This window comes from Scyliorhinus canicula, chromosome 7 (genome assembly GCF_902713615.1).
Source record: "Scyliorhinus canicula chromosome 7, sScyCan1.1, whole genome shotgun sequence".
NCBI lineage: Eukaryota > Metazoa > Chordata > Chondrichthyes > Carcharhiniformes > Scyliorhinidae > Scyliorhinus > Scyliorhinus canicula.
The window spans coordinates 120019298-120040359 of record NC_052152.1 but is presented as its reverse complement, the minus strand read 5'-3'; the positions used below and the strand labels follow the sequence as shown (position 1 = coordinate 120040359).

General features: G+C 48.6%; 1 protein-coding gene across 14 annotated transcripts in view; it reads right to left on the bottom strand.

The window, feature by feature from the left end:
* The window catches only part of LOC119969323 (MAP7 domain-containing protein 2-like), a 262025-nt gene that overhangs the window by 37596 nt on the left and 203367 nt on the right, over positions 1-21062 (bottom strand). For all 14 annotated transcript variants that reach the window (XM_038802804.1, XM_038802802.1, XM_038802811.1 and 11 more), the window contains 3 exons: positions 19141-19279; positions 12800-12980; positions 1824-1928 (listed from right to left, as the gene is read on the bottom strand). In XM_038802804.1, coding sequence (XP_038658732.1) covers positions 1824-1928; positions 12800-12980; positions 19141-19279 — 425 coding nt within the window. The remainder of the gene's footprint in view (positions 1-1823; positions 1929-12799; positions 12981-19140; positions 19280-21062) is intronic.

Below are 21062 nucleotides of genomic sequence, written 5' to 3'. Positions count from 1 at the left end.
CTCAATTTAAAGCTATGTGCCCTCGTGTTGGTCATCACCATCCGAGGAAAAAGACTCTCACTGTCCACCCTATCTAACCCTCTGACTATCTTATATGTCTCTATTAAGTCACCTCTCAACCTTCTCCTCTCTAAAGAAAACAACCTCATGTCCCTGAGCCTTTCCTCGTAAGACCTTCCCTCCGTACCAGGCAACATCCTAGTAAATCTCCTCTGAACCCTTTCCAAAGCTTCCACATCCTTCCTATAATGTAGTGACCAGAACTGCACGCAGTACTCCAGGTGCGGCCGCACCAGAGTTTTGTACAACTGCAGCATGACCTCGTGGCTCCAAAACTCAATCCCCCTACTGATAAAGGCTAGCGCACCATATGCCTTCTTAAGAGCCCTATTAACCTGGGTGGCAACTTTCAGGAATTTATGTACCTGGATGCCGAGATCTCTCTGTTCATCTACACTACCAAGAATCTTGCCATTAGCCCAGTACTCTGCATTCCTGTTACTCCTTCCAAAGTGAACCACCTCACACTTTTCCGCATTAAACTCCATCTGCCACCTCAGCCCAGCTCTGCAGCTTATCTATGTCCCTCTGTAACCTATAACATCCTTCAGCACTATCCACAACTCCACCGACCTCCGTGTCATCTGCAAATTTACTAACCCATCCTTCTACACCCTCTTCCAAGTCATTTATAAAAATGACAAACAGCAGTGGCCCCAAAACAGATCCTTGCGGTACACCACTAGTAACTGAACTCCAGGATGAACATTTTCCATCAACCACCACCCTCTGTCTTCTTTCAGCTAGCCAATTACTGATCCAAACCGCTAAATCACCTTCAATCCCATACTTCCGTATTTTCTGCAATAGCCTACCGTGGGGAATGTTATCAAACGCCTTACTGAAATCCATATACACCACATCAACCGCTTTACCCTGATCCACCTGTTTGGTCACCTTCTCAAAAAATTCAATAAGGTTTGTGAGGCATGCCCTACCCTTCACAAAACCGTGTTGAGTATCGCTAATCAACTTGTTCTTTTCAAGATGATTATAAACCCTATCTCTTATAACCTTTTGCAACATTTTACCCACAACCGAAGTAAGGCTCACAGGTCTATAATTACCAGGGTTTCTCTACTCCCCTTCTTGAACAAGGGGACAACATTTGCTATCCTCCAGTCTTCCGGCAGTATTCCTGTCGACAAGGACGACATAAAGATCAAGGACAGAGGATCTGCAATCTCCTCCCTGGCTTCCCAGAGAATCCTAGGATAAATCCCATCTGGCCCAGGGGACTTATCTATTTTTACACTTTCCAAAATTGCTAACATCTCTCCTTGTGAACCTTAATTCCATCTAGCCTGGTCGACTGAACCTGAGTATTCTCCTCGACAACATTGTCTTTCTCCAGCGTAAACACTGACGAAAAATATCCATTTAATGCTTCCCCTATCTCCTCTGATTCCACACACAACTTTCCACTACTATCCTTGATTGGCCCTAATCTTACTCTAGTCATTCTTTTGTTCCTAATATACCTATAGAAAGCCTTAGGGTTTTCCTTGATCCTATCCGCCAACGACTTTTCGTGTCCTCTCCTCGCTCTTCTTAACTCTCCCTTTAGGTCCTTCCTGGCTAACTTGTAACTCTCAAGTGCCCTAACTGAGCCTTCATGTCTCATCCTAACATAAGCCTTCTTCTTCCTCTTGACAAGAGCTTCAACGTCCTTAGTAAATCAGCAATAAAAAGAGATTTTCATATTTTTCTTTGACCGAGACCGTGCCTCCCTCATGTTTGTCCACCTGCCCATCCACTCTAACCTTCTTTCTCTCTTGCCGTTCCTGTTCGATCTGCTGGATGACCTGTTCCCGTTCCAGTCTCTGGCGTTCAGCTGCCTCACGGGCTTTGGTTTCAGCTTCTTCACGCTGAACAGAAAGAAATACAGGATACAGATGTGAAAAGACAAACCTAAAGGACAGTCAGTTTTACTGTCACCTAAATAAAGATGTAGGCCGGAATTCTCCAACTGTTGGGATTCTCTGTTCCTGTCGGCTGGGCACCCCCACACACGGGTTTCCCAGCGGCATGGGATGCCCTCAATGAGAAATCCTATTGACAAGCGGCAGGAATATAGAATCCCACCGCCAGTGAACTGTGTGTCGCTGAGAAACACGCGGCTGGGGGGCGTAGAAAATCCAGCCCCTAATCACACAAATTTCAGAAAGAAAATATATTTTTAAAGTGGCCGAGTCCAACGCTGGAAGATCTTGTGGCACAGCAGTGGTGTCCTTATCACTGAGCAAGAAGGTCTGGGTTCAAGTCCTACCCAGGATTGATGATCCAGGAATATTCATAGCGTGGTCAAACATTTTGATTATCAGCCTATATGCAGGAAAGTGGGAAAGTTTCTGGGTCAGCCATGCAACAGCAACGGCAACGGCAAGCCACTGCAGCACTTTGTCAAACATATTCGTGGACCAATCCAATGGAAATCCATGGTCACCAACGCCATTTCAGGGCATGTGTGATGAATGTAGGAATTTCGGAAATATTGCATTATATGTTTTTGGTGCAGTATGGGTTAAAAGCCTGGGTTAGTGTGTGCATGACTGTTGCAGTCATGTCTTTAAAAATCCTGGTTTGAAAGACAGCCAGACATTTTGGAGCCAGAGGTGCAATTAAAGCATCGTAAACATGTGGGCTAATGGACTTTTATTTATATTAAGACGGTTCCCTGGGGAGTAGATAATTAGAGACATTGGGCTCGACTATGTCCCCACGCTGACGTAAAAACGCTGGAGTTTTACTCCAGAGATTCCTGTAAAAAATATCAGCTAATTCAATGCCCTGCAGGGGGCTAGCAGGGACCCGAGTAATTCATGCAGTTTTAGCTGCGGATACGGGACCCTATACTTCCGTTTTGGAGTCCGCGCATGCACACGGCGGCGGTCGCCAGGGGTCGCGCCGAGCTCCATGCTGGACTTGGACAGCGGAGCCACTCACAGAAATTAGACACCCCCAATCGGCCACGCGCCCGAGCAGCCAAACGCGGGGATCTAACCCCCAGCCGCAGAAAAGGCCCTCCCCGGTGTCTGATCCACTCCGCTCCCCACCAGGGCGACCGCAGACTGAGTCCGCAGCCGCCACGCCGGCATCCTGACCGGCAACAGGTGGTTAGTTCCACGCCGTCGGGAACTCGGCTGGTCGTGAGCAGATGATTGCTGGGCTGGCCTCAGCCGCAAGGCGTACTCCGCAGTCAGCCGATTCTCAGGTCCCGGAGAATCGCCGGACCGGCACTGGGCCCGATTTTGGCACGAAAGTGGATTCTCCGCCCCCATGCCGACCATGATTCCGGCGTGGGGCTGCAGAGAATCCAGCCCATTGTACAGTATTCAGCTTAGTAAGGTGATGTAGTTAATGGGAGGAGATAGGGGCTGAAGCAGTCAGCTGTGCAGGTTTTCAGTGTAGTTTTAACTAGAAGGGGAGCTGAGAAGGTTTCTGAAGAAATACAGCCAGAGATTCTGCTTTATTCTGACAGGGTGGCAGGTCTCTTTCATTCACATAGTCTCAGAAGATCTTTCTTTCTCAAAGTGGAGTATCCCAAGACAAATCTTTACAGCAAATATTCCAGAGTCTGCTAATTGTATTTAAAAGTGATTGTGACCTGATATGGTTTATTGTTTGAGTGGAATTTAAGATAGCAGTATTCACTGTATTGAATAGTTTGGTTAAAGGGGTATTTTCTTGTGTGATTTTAAAGATATTTTTATATTGTATTAGTAATAACGTTTGCTTTAATATACCATATGCCTATTTTACATGAATCACTCCTGGAGCGAGGTATGCTTTTCTCAGTCTTACAAAATTCTAATTAAATATTGGGGTTTCTGTCAAGTATCCGAGCCACTGTTGGGATCTGGGGCGAAATTCTCTGACCCCCACAGGGGCCGCCGAAAATCCCGCCGTGGCAGAAATTCTCCGTCACCCGGGAATTGGCGGGGGCGGGAAACACCACCGGCGAGCCCCCTGCGGCGATTCTCCGGCCCGCGATGGGCCGAAGTCCCGCCGCTGGGAGGCCTCTCCCGCTGCCGTGGTTTGAACCACCTCTGGTGGCGGCGGGATCGGCGGCTGGAGCGGGCCCCGGGGGTCCTGGGGGGGCGCGGGGCGATCGGACCCCGGGGGGTTCCCCCACGGTGGCCAGGCCCACGATCGGGGCCCACCGATCGGCGGGCGGGCCAGTGCTGTGAGGGCACTCTTTTTCTTCCGCTGCCGCCACGGCCTCTACCATAGCGGAGGTGGAAGAGAATCCCCCAGTGCGCATGCGGCGGTGGTGACGTCAGCGGCAGCTGACGCACCGGCGCATGCGCGAACCGGCGAAGGCCTTTCGGCCAGCCCCGGTGCCGGGCAGCAGGCGTCAAAGGCCGCTGGAGCCAGTTTGGGCACCAGTTGGTGTGGTGCCAACCGCTCCGGCACGGGCCTAGCCCCTCAATGTGAGGGCTTAGCCCCTAAAGGTGCAGAGAATTCCGCACCTTTGGGGAGGCCCGACGCCAGAGTGGTTGGTGCCACTCCGCTACACCGGGACCTCCCGCCCCGCCGGGTAGGGGAGAATCCCGCCCCTGGTCTGGGATCGTAATACACCGGAAACGAGAGAGTCCATCTCTAATTAGGGCTGCCCGGTAGTATAGTGGTTAGCACAATTGCTTCACAGCTCCAGGGTCCGAGGTTCGATTCCCGGCTTGGGTCACTGTCTGTGTGGAGTCTGCACGTTCTCCCCGTGTCTGCGTGGGTTTCCTCCGGGTGCTCCGGTTTCCTCCCATAGTCCAAAGATGTGCGCGATTCTCCGCAAATGTGGAGAGTCGTGAAGGCTGCCGTGAAACTGGCCGTGTTTCACGGCAGCCTCCGCGACCCCTCCCGGGACCCGATTCTGCTCCCCGGTGGGGGCTAGCAGCGGGGCCCTGTGAACCTCGGCATCGCAGGCTTAGTGAACTTCGCTAAGCCCGCGCGCCAAGGTTAACGGCGGCTGACGCAAACGATGACGTCAGCCACGCATGCGCGGATTGGACGGTTCCAATCCGCGCATGACGTCATCACGCATATGCGTGAAACCCGCGCATGCGCGGGCCGTTATGCCCCTCAGCATAAGGGTTCGGACCCGCTGCCCGCGATCGGTGCCCACCGATCGCGGGCCCATGCCACCCTTGGCACGGCCGTGGTGCGGCCATGCCAATCGGTGCCATGGTTCTCCAGAACGGCACTTTGCGGCCGTTTTCAAGAACTGTGAGAGCAGGTGTGTTGGAGTTCGTGCAAACGGCCGTAAAGGCCTGGGAAATCGGCCCATCGGCTAGGGGAGAATCTCTGCTCGCCGTAAAAAATGACGAGCAGCGATTCGTGTCGTGGGGCGGCCGTGCGGGGGGGGGGGGGGGGGGGGGGGGAGAATAGCGAGAGGTCGGGAAAAATGTCGGGAAGGCCCTCCCGCTATTCTCCGACCCGTCGTGGGGGCGGAGAATCGCGCCCGTGCAGTTTAGGTGGATTGGCCCTGCTAAATTGCCCCTTAGTGTCTAAAAAGGTCAGGTGGGGTTACTGGGTTACAGGGATAGGGTAGATACATAGGCTTGAGTAGGGTGCTCTTTGTAGGGACCGGTGCAGACTCGATGGGCCGAATGGCCTCCTTCTGCACTGTAAATTTTATGAGAAATCACCTTCAATGTACAGAATGCTGCTATTCAACTCTCAGAGTGCAGTCTACCTTTAGTAACTATGAAAATATGATGCTGCAGTCAATGAGGTTTACCTGGTGCGGACTCAGGTTAGCATCTCATTCTCTGGAAATGATGCTGCAAATTTGACTATAGTTGAAAAACAAGGTTCACCAGATCTCAAATGTGTAATTATGTTGACTGGGTAGATGCTGAGTAAAATCTGCCCCGAGCTGTGGAATCTAGAACATGGGGTCACAATATCTGGCTAAGGGGACCATCATTTAGCACTGAAATGAGGAGGAATTTATTCACTGAAAGGATTATGAATCTACGGCACTTTCTACCCCAGAGGCCTGTGGATGCTCCATCAGAGTATATTCGACAGATCTCTGGGTAGAGACTTACAGTGGCGCCATGTAGATGAAGGTCACGTTTGGTAACTCCTGCTAGAACTTTTTTTTTGGCCCTTTGAACCCAGTTTTTGGGGAGAATTTCATATGATCATTCGTGGGAAAGCTTAAGGTAAATAAAGGATGTTGAAATCCCAGAAAAAAGCATACAGGAAAATAGGGGGTGAATGAAAGCCCGCCAGTGAGTTTGGTGGGGAGTTTAGCAGGAGGAAAGATGGCAGGAGCAAGCTCACCGAGTGGAGCCAAACCCGTTCCGGTGGATAAGCTGGCCGAAGTGATGGCGGGGGCGTTTAATCGGCTGATTTCAAAACACTTTGATGAGCATCGAATGGAGATGATGACCTCGCTCAAGGAGTGGGTGGATGAGACCCTTGCCCTGATGAAAGAGGCTTTGGCAAAGATGCCGACAGTGGTGTGGGAGCAAGGAGAGGTGTTGACGGGGATGGAGGAGGCATTGTCGCAGCGCGGTGGTCAGTTCACCTCGATGGCAGAAGAGCGGTGGAAGGTAAGGAAAGTAATAAAGGGCTGAGAGCCAAAGTGGAGGACATGGAGATCAGGCCACGGCGGCATAATCTGCGGATTGGGGGACTGCCTGAGGAGCTGGAGGGCGACGGAGTACTTTGCATAGATGTTCTCTACGTTGATGGGGGAGGAGGAGGGCCCCTCCCTCTATGAGTTGGACAGGGTGCACCGGTCACTTCGGCTGAAGCCAAAGATGAATGAGCCAATCGTAGATTTTACAGTGCAGAAGGAGGCCATTCGGCCCATCGAGTCTGCACCGGGCCTTGGAAAGAGCACCCTACTTAAGTCCCATGCCTCCACCTTTTATCCCCGTAACCCACCTAACCATTTTGGACATCAAGGGCAATTTAGAATGACCAATCCACCTAACCTGCATATCTTTGGACTGTGGCAGGAAACCGGAGCACCCGGAGGAAACCCACGCACACACAGAAAGAACCTGCAGACTCCGCACAGACAGTGACCCAAGCCGGGAATCGAACCTGGGACCCTGGAGCTGTGAAGCAACTGTGCAAACCACTATGCTACCGTGCTGCCCATGGGCTGTGATAGTCTGCTTTCACAGTCTGCCCGTGGGCTGTGATAGTCTGCTTTCACAGTCTGCCCATGGGCTGTGATAGTCTGCTTCCACAGTTATCAGGTGAAGGAGAAGGTGCTGAGATGTTCAAAGTTGAATCGAGAGGTGATTGGAGAAGGGGTGGTAAACGTATATACCATGGTGGAGTGGCGTGAAAGCGGGTGGCCTTTGATCGAGCGAAGGTGTCATTGTATAAAAGCAGCGTGAGGTTTGGGGTGGTCTAACAGGTGAAGCCGAGGGTCACACATAACTCCAGATAACTACTATTTTGAGACGGTGGAAGAGGTGGAGGCATTCGTGACAGCTGAAGGACTGGGACTGAAATGAGTTTGGACCTTGATCGTGTTACACTTTTTTCTTTTACTTTTTGTTTTTTGCATTGTTGTTTATTTCTCTCTTTTTTTTGGTTAAGTGGTATTTGGGATGGGATGGGTTGGGGTTTATCAGTTGGGATTTGTTGCTTTTGGGTTCAAGGGATTATTGTGTTGGGAGTTTGGAAGGTTTAGGTGCGGAGGGCTAGGGTGTTGGTTTGTTTTTACTATGTGAGGGAGAGTGGTCTAGCATGGGGCCACCGCACTAGCAGACACAAGTTGGGGAGCAAACGGAAGCAAGGTGGGGGGGGGGGGGGCAACATGGAGCGTGCGAGGGTTGGGGAGACCGGTGAAGCGAGCGATAGTTTTCTCGCATTTGAAGAGTTTGAAAGCCAACGTGGTGCTGTTGCAAGAGACCCATCTGAGGGTGAAGGAACAGGTGAGATTGCAGAAGGGTTGGGTATGTCAGGTATTCCACTTGGGCAGGGAAAGCAGGACTCAGGCGGTAGTGATAAGGGTGCGAGTGAGGTTCCAGATGGAGAATGTGGTGGCAGATCAGGGTGGGTAGGTACGTAATAGTAATGGGTGCTTTGGGGGGGAGGTTGGTAGCGTTGGTTAGTGCATACACCCCGACTTGGGATGGTTGAGGATTTGTGAAGATGTTGGCTGCCATTCCAAATTTGGATACGCACCAGTTAATACTGGGGGGGGGGGTTTGGAATACAGCACTGAATCCAAAGGTAGAGAGGTCCAAGCCGCGTTTGCTGACCCCCGCAGGGCAGGCGAAGCTGTTGGCTACATTAATGAGGGAGGTGTGGGGGTGGACCCATGGAGGTTTCTACACCCGCGGGAGAGGGAGTATTCATTATTTTCGTCAGTACACAATAACGTTTTTGTTATGGGAAAGGAGCTGTTGGTAGAGGTGGAAGGTCGAATATTCTGTGATTGTCATCTTGGACAATGCTTCACATTGGGTGGATGTGGTCCTGGAAAAGGGACTGGCACAGATGCCTACCTGTAGGCTGGACCTGCAGGTTGTTGGCAAATCCAATTTTTTTGCCCAAAATTGGGAAGTGTGATTGAGGACTAGGTAGGATTTAATAGGAATGTAGAGGTGTCGCCATCAGTGGTGTGGGAAACTTTGTAAGCAGTAGTGAGGGGGCGAGGTTACCTTGAGCAAGCTTCAGGTGGACAGGGAGGCAAGAGAGGAGCGGCCACGGTTGGTAGAGGACATTTTTCAGGCTGATGGAAGGTGTGCGGAGGATCTGACTCAGGATCTTCGGGTGAGGAGGAAGGAGCTGCAGGCGAAAATAATGAATATGATTCCTTTCATAGAATCATAGAATCCCTACAGTGCAGAAGGAGGCCATTCGGCCCATCATGTCTGCACCAACCATTGGAAAGAGTACCCTACCTAGGCCCACACCACAACCATATCCCTATCCCATAACCCAGTAACCCCACCTAATCTTTCTGGATACTAAGGGTCAATTTAGCATGGCCAATCCACCTAACCTGTACACCTTTAGACAATGGGATGTAACCGGAGCACCCAGAGGAAACCCACGCAGACACGGATAGAACCTGCAAACTCCACAGTCACCCCAGGAATTGAACCCGGGTCCCTGGTGTTGTGAGGCAGTAGTGCTACCCACTGTGCTACGAGATGCCCACTAGTGCAGAATGGTCTGTCGCCTTCGCATCCAGAACACTGTCCAAGATAAAGGCGATTTGGCAATTAAGGCGGGCGAAAGCAGTTGTATATGAGTATGGGGAGAAAGCCAGCCACTTGTTGGCGGGTGGCAGTGAGAGAGATTGTTCGAGCCTGGGACAGGGCAGGGGAGTTGGTGGTGGCACCGGAGCAGGCCTATAAGGTGTTTGAAGAGTTCTATAAGAATCTGTATAGTTCGGAGCCTCCGGAGGATAGTCAGATGTGAGGAAATTTCTGGTTGGAGTGACCTGAGGTGGGAGAGGGGGCGAGGGCAGGGTTGGAGATTGTGGGGGTGGGGAAAGAACTGGTGGCAATATGGAAGATGCAGATGGCTAAGGCACTGGGACTGGATGGCTACCCGTGGCGTTTTATAAGAGATTTCTGGATAAGTTGGAGCCGCTGCTGGTGGAGATGTTCGAGGATGCGGTTGCGAAGGGAATACTGCTGGAGAATGCCTCCCGAAGGTGATCGGTGAAGAGCAGATGGGTTTGTGAAAGGCAGACAGCTGTGATCTAATGTGCGGCGTCTGTTGAATGTGATGCTTTCTCGGTAAGAAGGGAAGGGGCTGGAGGTGGTGGTGGTGCTGGATGCAGAGAAGGTGTTTGATCATGTGTGGGGTGGGGTTATTTGTTTGTTGTGTTGGAGAGGTTTGGGATTGGGCCTAAGTTTGTGGCTTGGGTGAAACTGTTGTATAAGGACCGCGTAATGGAGAGTGTGTGCCTAAACAAGATGTGTTCAGGGTACTTTCCGTTGCAGAGGGAGCTAGGCAAGTGTGCCCGATGCCCCCCTTCCGATCACGCTGGCAATAGTGCGCTTGGCCATTGCGCTGAGGTGCTCAGATAAATGGAGGTGGATAGGGAGAGGGGGTGGGTGGAGCATAGGGTGGCCCTGTACGCTGATTACCTGCTGTTGTATATCTTCAATCTGGGTCATCAGTGGGGGACATAATGGGATTGCTTAGGAGATTTGGGGCTTTTTCAGGCTACAAATGAAATTTGGAAAAAAGTGTTTTGTGGATCTTCTCCAGTTGGGGTGGGCTTTTGCCATTTTGGGTGACAACCCATTTTAGGTATCTGCAGCTGGCTCGGGTCTGGGCCCGGTTCCTCAAGTTGAACTTCGGAATTGGTAGGCAGGGTTAAGGCAGATTTGCTGAAATGGGATAGCATTCCCCTATCGCTGGCAGGCTGGGTGCAGTCGGTTAAGATGAACAGTCTACTGCGGTTTTTATTCTTGTTTCAGTGCCTGCCGGTCTTTTTTCTGAAAACATTTTTATGAGGGTGCTTCACAGCTCCAATTCCTAGATTGGGTCACTGTCTGTGCGGAGTCTGCATGTTCTCCCCGTGTCTGCATGGGTTTCCTCCGGGTGCTCCGGTTTCCTCCCTCAGGTCCTGAAAGACATGCTGTTGGGGGAATTGGACATTCTGAATTCTCCCTCAGTGTACCTGAACAGGTACCGGAATGTAGCGACTAGGGGATTTTCACAGTAGCTTCATTGCAGTGTCAATGGATGCCTACTTGTGACACTAACAAAATATTTTATTATTATTATATTAGGTTGGTTTTATTTGTAAATGTTATGTATTTCATATGTTTAATTATTAAAATGTTAACATTTGAATTAAAATATTTTTCAAACCAAAAAGGATCTCTGAGTACAGATTAAGGGGTATGTGGATAGTGTGGGAAGGTGGAGAAGAGCAATGGTCGTATTGAATGTTGGAACAGGCTCGAAGGGCCGAGTGGCCTACTTCTGCTTCTGATTCTTATTTTCTTTTAAATAAATATTTTTACAGAAAGGATACTGGCTGAAGCAATGAGTTAACATTTTGTGTGGTTTTAACAGATTTATTAATGCGGGCAGATTTTCTGAACTTGGCTTCTATTCCATTGAGTTTAGAAAATTAAGAAGTGATTTAACTGAGGTATTTAAAAATTCTATTAGGGGTTTGATCAGGTAGAGATAAGCAGGGAAGGGGAATCCAGAACAAGATGGCATCATTTTAAAATTACAGTCAGGCCATTAAGGAGTGAAATCAGGAAAAACATTTACTAATAAAATGGAATCTAATAAACTCTAAATTAAGATTACTGTGCATGGTTTGTAAAAATAATCTTTTCGTCACAAGTAGACTTACATCAACACTGCAATAAAGTTACTGTGAAAAGCCCCTAGTCGCCACATTCCGGCGCCTGTTTGGGTACACAGAGGGAGAATTCAGAATGTGCAAATTACCTAACAAGCACATTTCCAGGACTTGTGGGAGGAAACCGGAGGAAACCCACGCAGACACGGGAAGAAAGTGTAGACTCCACACGGACAGTAACCCAAGCCGGAAATCAAACCTGGGACCCTGGAGTTGTGAAGCAACAGTGCTACCCACTGTGCTACCGTGCTGTCCTGTACGTGAATGTGGAGGTGTGGCCAATAAGGCTGATGAGCTGCAGACGCAGAAAGCCACATGAAAGTATGGGCCAGAATTCTCCAGCCATTGGGATTCCCTGTTCCCGCTGGCAACGCACCCCGTTCACTGGTTTCCCAGTGGCTTTGGGTGGCTTCAATGTATTGGCCATGCTAAATTGCCCCTTAGTGGCCAAAAGAGGTTAATGGGGTTACTGGGTTACGGGGATAGGGTGGATGTGTGGCCTTAAGTAGGGTGCTCTTTCCAAGGGTTGGTGCGATCTCGATGATCCGAATGGCCTCCTTTTGCACTGTAGGGATTCAAAGATTCTATGATCACATTGACAATCCAGTCCATGACGTTGTGGTGATAATAGAGACCTGGTTCAAAAAAGGCATGACTGGGTATTAAACATTCCTGGATATCAAAGGTGTCCAGGAAATATAGGGAAGGCAAGAAAGGGTGAGGTATTGGAGTATTCATGAAGTAGAATATTATAGTGAGTGAGAGAGAGAGAGAGAGAGAATATCCCACAGCGCCCAAGGGCAGAATCTATTCAGCTAGAGCTAATAAACAACAGCAAAACCATTCCATTGCTCAGTGTAGTTCTATAGGCCACCAACTCATGGTAAAGATGTAGGGGAAGAAATTTGCAAGGAAATTACAGACCCACGGCAATGTGGTTAAATGTTAACTGCCCCGTCAAGAGCAATTGGGGATGGGCAATAAATGTTGGCACAGCCTGCGGCGCCCACGTCCCATGAATGAATTTTAAATAAGATTCACTCCCCCGAACTATCCCTGTAGCCCCACCTAATCTGCACATCTTTGGATACTAAGGGGTAATTTAGCATGGCCAATCCACTGAACCTGCACATCCCTGGATTGGGAGGAAACTGGAGGGCCAGAGGAAACCCACTCAGATACAGGGAGTGCATGCAAACTCCACAAAGACTGTCAGCCAAGGATGGAATCAAACCCGAGTCCCAGGGTCTGTGAGGCAGCAGTACTAACCACCGTGCCACTGTGTACTCCAAGGTAAATTTGCTCACCTAACCTTTACCAGGATTAATACCACTTGTCCCTCAGGCCGAGAAGCAAGTTTAACAGAACAGAGATAGGATTACACACATACATGTCCAGGAGATATCATGAAGCATCACAAACCTGCTGTTCCAGTCTGGCCAGGACCTCTTTCTCCTGCTGCTCTTTGAAGATTCTTTCCTCTTCTGCCTTCCGCTGGCGCTCCAGCTCCTGCTGTCTTTGCTCTTCTTCAAGCCTGCGAGCCTCTTCTTCACGACGCGCTTTCTCTTCCTCTTCTCTTCTTTGCAACTCCTCCTTTAGTTTTCTGCAACAAGCCAACCAGATGTACTCAGAGTCATAATTAGCCTCTACCTGAGATCAAGGTGCATAAAACATCTCCTGTCATGGACAAACTTGTCAGTCAGGTCAGGTGATAAACGTGAGAGCAGAATGATGGCAGATGATGCGACCAGAAATGGTTCAGCACCGGGTGTCGTTACAAAGCCTCTGTGATGACTGTAGAAATTATTATATATTATTTTTTAGATTTGTGGCAGTAATCGGATTGAAAATCCTAGTTTAAAATACATACAGACAGTATGTCAGCAAAAGATATAATTAAGGAGTCGGAAAAGGTGAGGTAATAATTAATTCCAACTACTTACTTGATTACAGATAAAGGTCTAATGGGATATTGTTATGATTGCTGGAGATTCCCTGAAGACTAGATAATTTATGAGGGAATGCCCTTTACTCCTAGCTAAGTAGGTCATGCGACATCTTACTCAGATGATGTAATTATTGGGAGGAGCCAGGGCAGCACGGTAGCACAAATGTTTAGCACTGTGGCTTCACAGTGCCAGGGTCCCAGGTTCGATTCCCTGCTGAGTCACTGTCTGTGCGGAGTTTGCACGTCTCCCGTGTCTGTGTGGGTTTCCTCCAGGTGCTCTCGTTTCCTCCCACAGTCAAAAGACATGCAGGTTAGATGGATTGGCTATTATAAATTGCCCTTAGTGACCAAAAAGGTTAGGATGGGTTATTGAGTTACGGAGATAGGGTGGAAGTGAGGGCTTAAGTGGGTCGGTGCAGACTCGATGAGCTGAATGGCCTCCTTCTGCACTGTATGTTCTATGTATGTCTGTAGTTTTGCAGTTTGCCATAGAATTGGAGTCTGACCAGAGAGAGGGATTTTAAATTGAACAGCAGTTTTGCCAAATGCTGTTAGGTTGAGAAGAAACGCACTGGTTCTGCTCTTGAAATGAACTCTCTCCAAAGATCTGCACAGCAAATCAAGTAAACCTGTTTTGTTAACTCATTAGTGGCATCTGGGTTGTTTAATTGGAGTTAGTAGCAGGTATAGATAGTAAGTTGAAGTTTTTCCTTCTGTTTAAGAACTGTTTAACTGATATTTGTAAAGCTATTTATTTGATGTTAATGTGGTTAATCCTGTGTTTAAGTTAAAGCTTGTTTTAACATAAAAGATACTTATTCATCGGACGGAGGACGTGGAGTGTTGGTGGGATCTTCATTGGAGAAAAGGCAAACGCAGTACCCCTTGAGCTAGCCAATGGTATCCGCAATCTGCCCAAGCTGGAGATAGAATGAGCGCGAACAGTCCCAAGGTTCAAATAATTGCCTTAGGTGTGATGTTACGGTGATAGGTACTCCAATGATGAAGGGTAGGCTTCTATCATTCATTGTTTAAAATATGGTTTGAGGAAAATAATGCATGTTGTAAAATATTAACCAGTTAACAGCATTGAGAAATTTCAAGTGGTGATGCTTTCTTTTGTATTGATCCCGTGTTGATGGACAGAGACCGAGGACAGGATTCTGGGCCAAAGTCCCAGATTAGGATTCGCATGGGAATCCTGACCCCACACAGTCAGGAGCCTGGATTGGTCAATTCATAGCCACTGTTCACTGTCCATTCAAGGGAGACGGGCAGGCTCTTGACTGGAGGGTCATTACGAGGCCTTCCAGCTCTCCATAAGGAACAAAATAGTAGAATGGGGAAATAAGAATACTTGTCTTTTTACCTTAAAATAGGACACCAGTAAAACAGGCACATACGAATAGTGATCTGAACTGTTTTAGCAGAAGGACCTGCATCCTGCCATTACAGGTGAAAGAGAAAGAGACAAAGATGGAGAAGAGAGAGAGCGATGGGGAGAGGGAGAGAGAGAGAGAGAGAGAGAGAAGGCGAGACAGCGAAGGAGAGACAGCGAGATAGAAAGACAGAGGACAGACAGAGAGAGAGAGAGAGACAGAGAGAGAGAGAGACAGAGAGAGAAAGACAGAGAGAGAAAGACAGAGAGAGAAAGACAGAGAGGGAGAGAGAGAGAGAGAGAGAGAGACAGACAGAGAGAGAGAGAGACAGAGAGAGAGTTCCACAGAACAAAGGTACCATCTCAGCAAAACTTATTGAATTAATAAATGGCCAGAGTTTGCAGGTTTTCATTGAGTAAGTGATTCTACTTCACAGGGCTGCTGCAGGAGGGTACAAGTGGAACTGGCAGATGGGAAGGGCATCAAACCCTGTCAGAAGCACAGAGATCTCTCACAACTGGGTCTGGCACTGGGAAGCTACCTGTAGGCAGCTGCCCTGTTCCCAATGCCAGTAGGTTGATGGGAAATCCCAGTCAGCTTCTGATGATACATAGATATATCGAAGATAGGAGCAGGAGGAGGCCTTTTGGCCCTTCAAACCTGCTCCACCATTCATCACTATCATAGCTGATCATCCAACTCAATAGCCTAGTCCTGCTTTCTCCGTATAACCTTTGATCCCATTCGTCCCAAGTGCTATATCTAGCCCCCTCTTGAATATATTCAATATTATAGTCCTCTTGAATATATTCAATGTTTTAGCATCAACTACTTCTCCGCCCAAACGCGTTTTGCAATTCCGCCGTTGCTGGACGGAGAATCGCACCCCATACTTTGGAACCTGCGAACTTGATGCCAAGTTCTGGGAGTGGGAAGAGTTGGGGTTGGAAGGAATGGAGGATCTGTTTTTAGAGGGACGGTTTGCGAGTCTGGAGGAGTTGTCGAGAAATTTGAGCTCTCGCGGTCTGACTTGTTCAGATACTTACAAGTTTGCAATTTTGGTAAATGGATCCCTTCGATATTCCCTGTGGTGCCACCAATCTCCTTGATGGAGAGGGTCAGAGGAGGGCAGTACCTCGGATATCTATGGCAGGATTATTGCCCAAGACGCAGTATAGGTGGAGGGGGTTAGGCCATGTGGGAGGAGGAGTTGGGGCTGGTTTTGGAGGATAGGGTGTGGACTGAGGCCCTGCGGCGGGTTAACGCAATGTCTTTGTATGCAAGGCTTAGCGGAATACAGCTTAAGGTAATATGTAGGGCTCATTTGACTAGGTCTAGGATGAGTAGGTTTTTGGCGGGAGTGGAGAACAAGTGCGAGCATTGTGGAACAGGTCTGGCTAATGTGCACAATGTCTGTTGTGTCCAAAGCTGATGGGTTCTGGGTCTCCTTCTTTCACACCATGTTGGCGACTCTGGAAATTGAACTGGAGCCCTGTCCCTTAGGACAGTGTTTTTCAAACTTTTTGCCCTGGACCCATTTTTACCAACCAGCCATCCTTCGGGACCCATGACAGCCGACTGTTGCGACCCACGCCGGCCGACCTTCACAACACAAGCCGGCCTTTGTGACCCATGCCGGCCAACCTTCACGACCCACCATTTTCTCTTCAATGCGAGAGGTGAGCCTGCTTGGTCCTCACAATCTCACTCCAATCAGCTTCATAGGAGGAGAGAGCTATGTGCATATCGGGTGCAGGATTCAGCCAGTTCCTTTGTGCTGTCTTCATCTTTGTGAGGATGGAAAATCCAACCTCACCTGCGTAGGGCGTTGTGAAGAGCAAAAGCAACAAAACCTTATTTTACTCAGCTCTGGATACTCCTTGTAGACGCTACTCCAGAATGCTGACAGCCTCATGGTCTTGTGCCGTGTTCTTAATGTGCTGTCATAGCTGAGGCGCAGAAGTTCAGTTTCTTCACTTGGAGTCATCTGCAAGTTAATAACTGATTCTGTGGTTTCAAATTCAAAGGAATTTTTAAATAAGTTCTCATTGCACCCTTTGAAAAAAATGAAGAGGTCTGCCCTCGAACCTGTCATGCTTAGTCTTCAAATGTCTTTGAAGTTTTGTGGATTTAAACGTTCATTTGCCAGTACTTCCCTGCATATAACACACATGGGCTTTGCATCATGATTTGAATTGGCACAATTAATAAAGCCATACCTTAAAAAAATTATCCTTATTCTGCTTTGTGCCTGGTTTCAACTTGTTCTTAATGGGCTCATACCAGCACTGCTTTGTCCTGTTGTGGACTTGCCTGAACAGCTCACACCAGCACTGCTTTGTCCTGAAGTGGATTCTCCTGAGCCACTCTCTCCATCAGGTTTAGTTGTGAGATCCTGATCTGTTTGTGTCTCTGGCCCTCTCTCCCTTATTAAAAAAGGATCCATTTTAAATTTTTCAGTCCTTTTGCTTGTTTGCTGTTAACAAAATGGGGGAATCACAATCGTGTCCAGAGCATGTGACGTCGGTGTTCGGGGCGCGTGACCTGCTCGCTGCCGTTGCTTCACGCAGGAAGACTGCATCCAATTTTTAAAAATCTTCTCCTGGATCAGCACGCTGATGTCAGGAGGAGGCGGTCATTCTCGCTGGGCTCTGGGCCTGCGCACTGGAGAATGAGTACACATGCGCGCAGCACGGCCTGCTAATGGCTGTCATTTTTAAAGCCAGTCACAGACGGCATTTTTAACAACCCCAGCTGCGGCTGCTGGGCATTAATTCCCACGATCAAGAACGCCATGATGGATACCTCCCCGACCTTCCCGATACATGCCCGCAACCTACCCCCGGGTAGCGACCTCGATTTTGAAAATGACTGCCTTAGGGCCCATATTTGGGGTATCGAACTTGCCGGAGCTACAGATGGGGCGGGGGCCGATGTCTTGATCTTTGCCTCGCTGATTTCTCGGAGGCAAGTGTTGATGGAATGAAGGTCAGCTTCTCCTCCCAGTGCCTCAGTTGGCTGGAGGAATCTGATGGAGTTTCTATACCTCGAAAGAGTCAAGTTCACCCTGAGGGGAGCAATTGGGGGGTTCCACCGAAGATAGCAGCTGTTTATCTTATACGTCAGAGAGCCGGTAACCGTTAGTTGCTGGGGGTAGAGGGGAGGTAGTGGGGTTGGATCTTTTGGGTCTTTTTCCCTATGAGGTGGGGGGGGGGGGGTATGATTGGGGGTATGATTGGGGGTGTTGTGTTGTTTTGGTGTTGTGCATAAAACGGAAAACGTTTGAATGAAAATATATTTTTTAAAAAGCTATCAATACCAAACAGAATTTCGTATTCCTTAAGGGCCTCATTTTGCTACCTTTAGCAGGTTGTGTAGAGATTCATAGTTCTTCTGTTTCTTCCATTTCTAATCTCAGCATGTCACCTCAGGGAAGCAGAGCAACTCTGTAGCTGTCCTCCCTCATCCCTCATTGAATCCTCTGCAATTCAAGGGGTGGAATTTTCAATCGGATCAGATTAGAAGCCAGTGGCCAGAATAAATGGCGGTCCGCTGCCTCCCTGATTTTGGTGATGGTGGGGAGTGTGTTGGCTCGCAAATCCGCCCGGACAATGATCAGATTAATTAACGGCACTTAATGAGCTAATTAGGAACATGTCCTGGATTCTTTCTGAATTCTTGCAGGGCTAGAGACTAGGCAGCACAGTGGTTAGCACTGGTGCTTCACAGCGCCAGGGTCCTGGGTTTCTTTCTCGGCTCTGGGTCACTGTGCGGAGTCTGCACATTCTCCCCGTGTCTGCGTGAGTTTCCTCTGGGTTCGCTCCCACAAGTCCCGAAACAGGTGCTTGTTAGAAGAATTGCACATCCTGAATTCTCCCTCCGTGTACCTGAACAGGCGCCAGAGTGTGGCGACCAGGGACTTTTCACAGTAATTTATTTGCAGTGTTAATCTAAGCCTCCTTGTGACACTAATAAAAGATTATTAATCTTTATTCTTTATTATTGTCATAAGTAGGCTTACAATTTGAATTGCTTCATTACTGGTACCTTCAGCTGCCTTGGTCCTAAGATCTTAATCCCTTCTCTAACCCTCTCTGAATTCCTATTGTCACTTCCTTCCTTTAAGATACTCCTTAAACACTACCACTTTGAACAAACTTTAGGATATCAACCTTGATATCTCCCGATGTGACGCGGTATCGAGCTTCCTTTCGTGCTGTTGCTGTGAAGCATCATGAGCTATTTTACTAAGTTACCCTCCAAAATATAAATGCTGTTTAAAATAGACAGCAAAGAAACAGGTTACAGCGGATTATACACAACTTTCATTGGCTGGAGTCTGAGGATTACAGAGGTAGGTAGGAGCAAAGCCATGGAGTGATATGGAAACAAGGACGAGAGCTTTAAAATCTGAGTTTCTAAATGTAGCACATTACCTTTCAGCTTCCTCCTGCTCCAGCCTCTCCTTCTCCTCAATCTCCTTCTGCAGCCGTGCATGTCTTCGTCTTTCTGCTAGAAGTTTAGCTGCTTCCTCTGGGTTAGTTGTCCCTGCCATGGTTTTAGTGGTGGATGTGTCTGATAGAGAAATGTGGATGTGTCAGTGTCAAATGTGTCAGTCACAGGAGTGCCATTATTCACATGAGTACACACACAGACATGCACACACATAGTCACACACATAGACAGACAGATGCACAGATACACAAACATTCACATAGATACACACACAGACACACACAAATGCGCAAACACACACAGACTCAGACATACAAAGACACACACACATTGAAACACAGAAACACAGACACACACAGACAGAGACACACACACACAAAGACACAGAGAAACACACATACACACATAAACACACAGATGAAAAAAGGCCAAAACTTTAACATCTGAACTGGGTTGAAACACAAAAAAAAGATCATGGGCTGGATTCTCCATTTGGGAGACTAAGTCCCCACGCCGGCATGAAAACGGTGGTGTTTTATGCCAGGGAAATAAGCGCAAAATGGCCGCCGACTGGCCGTTTTGCTGGGGGCCAGCCGAGAGGCAGCGTGGAGCTCCCAGCTCTAACTGCCAATACAGCCCAGAGAATTTCCGGGTCCATGACTGTGCATGCGTATGGTGGCCGCCTTCAGCAGCTGCACCGTGCTTCATGGTGAACTCAGCTCGCGGACCCGGACCGCAAAAATAGTACACCCCTTCGGCCGCTCACGCGCCCCAGACTGCCCGCCCACAGTGCCCTGAACCCCGAATGAAGTCCCCGTGCCCGCAGATCGGCCCTACCCGACCGTGGCGATGCCAGACTGGGTCAACAAAGAAAAGTACAGCACAGGAACAGGCCCTTCAGCCCTCCAATCCTGCACCGACCATGCTGCCCGTCTAAAGTAAAATCTTCTACACTTCCAGGGTCCGTATCCCTCTATTCCCATCCTATTCATGTATTTGTCAAGATGCCCCTTAAACGTGACTATCGTCCCTGCTTCCACCACCTCCTCAGGCAGCGAGTTCCAGGCACCCACTACCCTTCCGCCCCACAGCCGAACGCGATTTTGGCGTCGGGGAGAGAATCCAGCCCCGTATTTCCTTTTTTAAAAATAATTTTTATTCAAATTTTCAAAAACAAAATACAAAAAGAAAAGAGGAAACAAACCCCCCCCCCACCATATATACAAAACAAAAGAAATAAATTAACACCCGTCATCAACACTGAACAAATATACACACCCCTTCAGAGACGAACCCCCCCACCCCCCGGGTTGCTGCTGCTGTTGGCCTTTTTCTACCGCTCTGCCAGGAAATCTAGCAATGGTTGCCACCTCCTGAAAAACAGCCCCGTATTTCCTATCTGTACTTCAACACAACACTGGAAATGTCACAATGGATTGGCTCCAAGTGGACTCATTGCCTCGTATATCACAAAGATGCAAAAAGTCAGAAATTCTGTAGATGTTGGCAACCTGAGATTTAAACAGGAAACACCGGAGACACCCATTGGAACAGGCAGTATGAGCAGAGAGAGGAGGATAGGATTAATGCGTCAGCTTCAGGGCCTCTATCCTGCTGATCGGAAACAAAGCAAGGGAAAAAATATCGAATAAGAAATGGGAAAAACAGATAAAATGTCACTATCCTCACCATTTTTCGTCTTCCTCTGCCTTCTCGCACCAGTGCTCAGCTCTAGTTGTCCTGAGTTTATTACCACTGAGTGGCTTGTTCGGACATTTCAGAGGATAGTTAAGAGTCAACCACATTGCTGTGGGTCCTGAATTACATGTAGGCCAGACCCAGTAAGGACGGCAGATTTCCTTTCCCAGTGAACCAAATGGGTTTCTACAACAATCCAATGGCC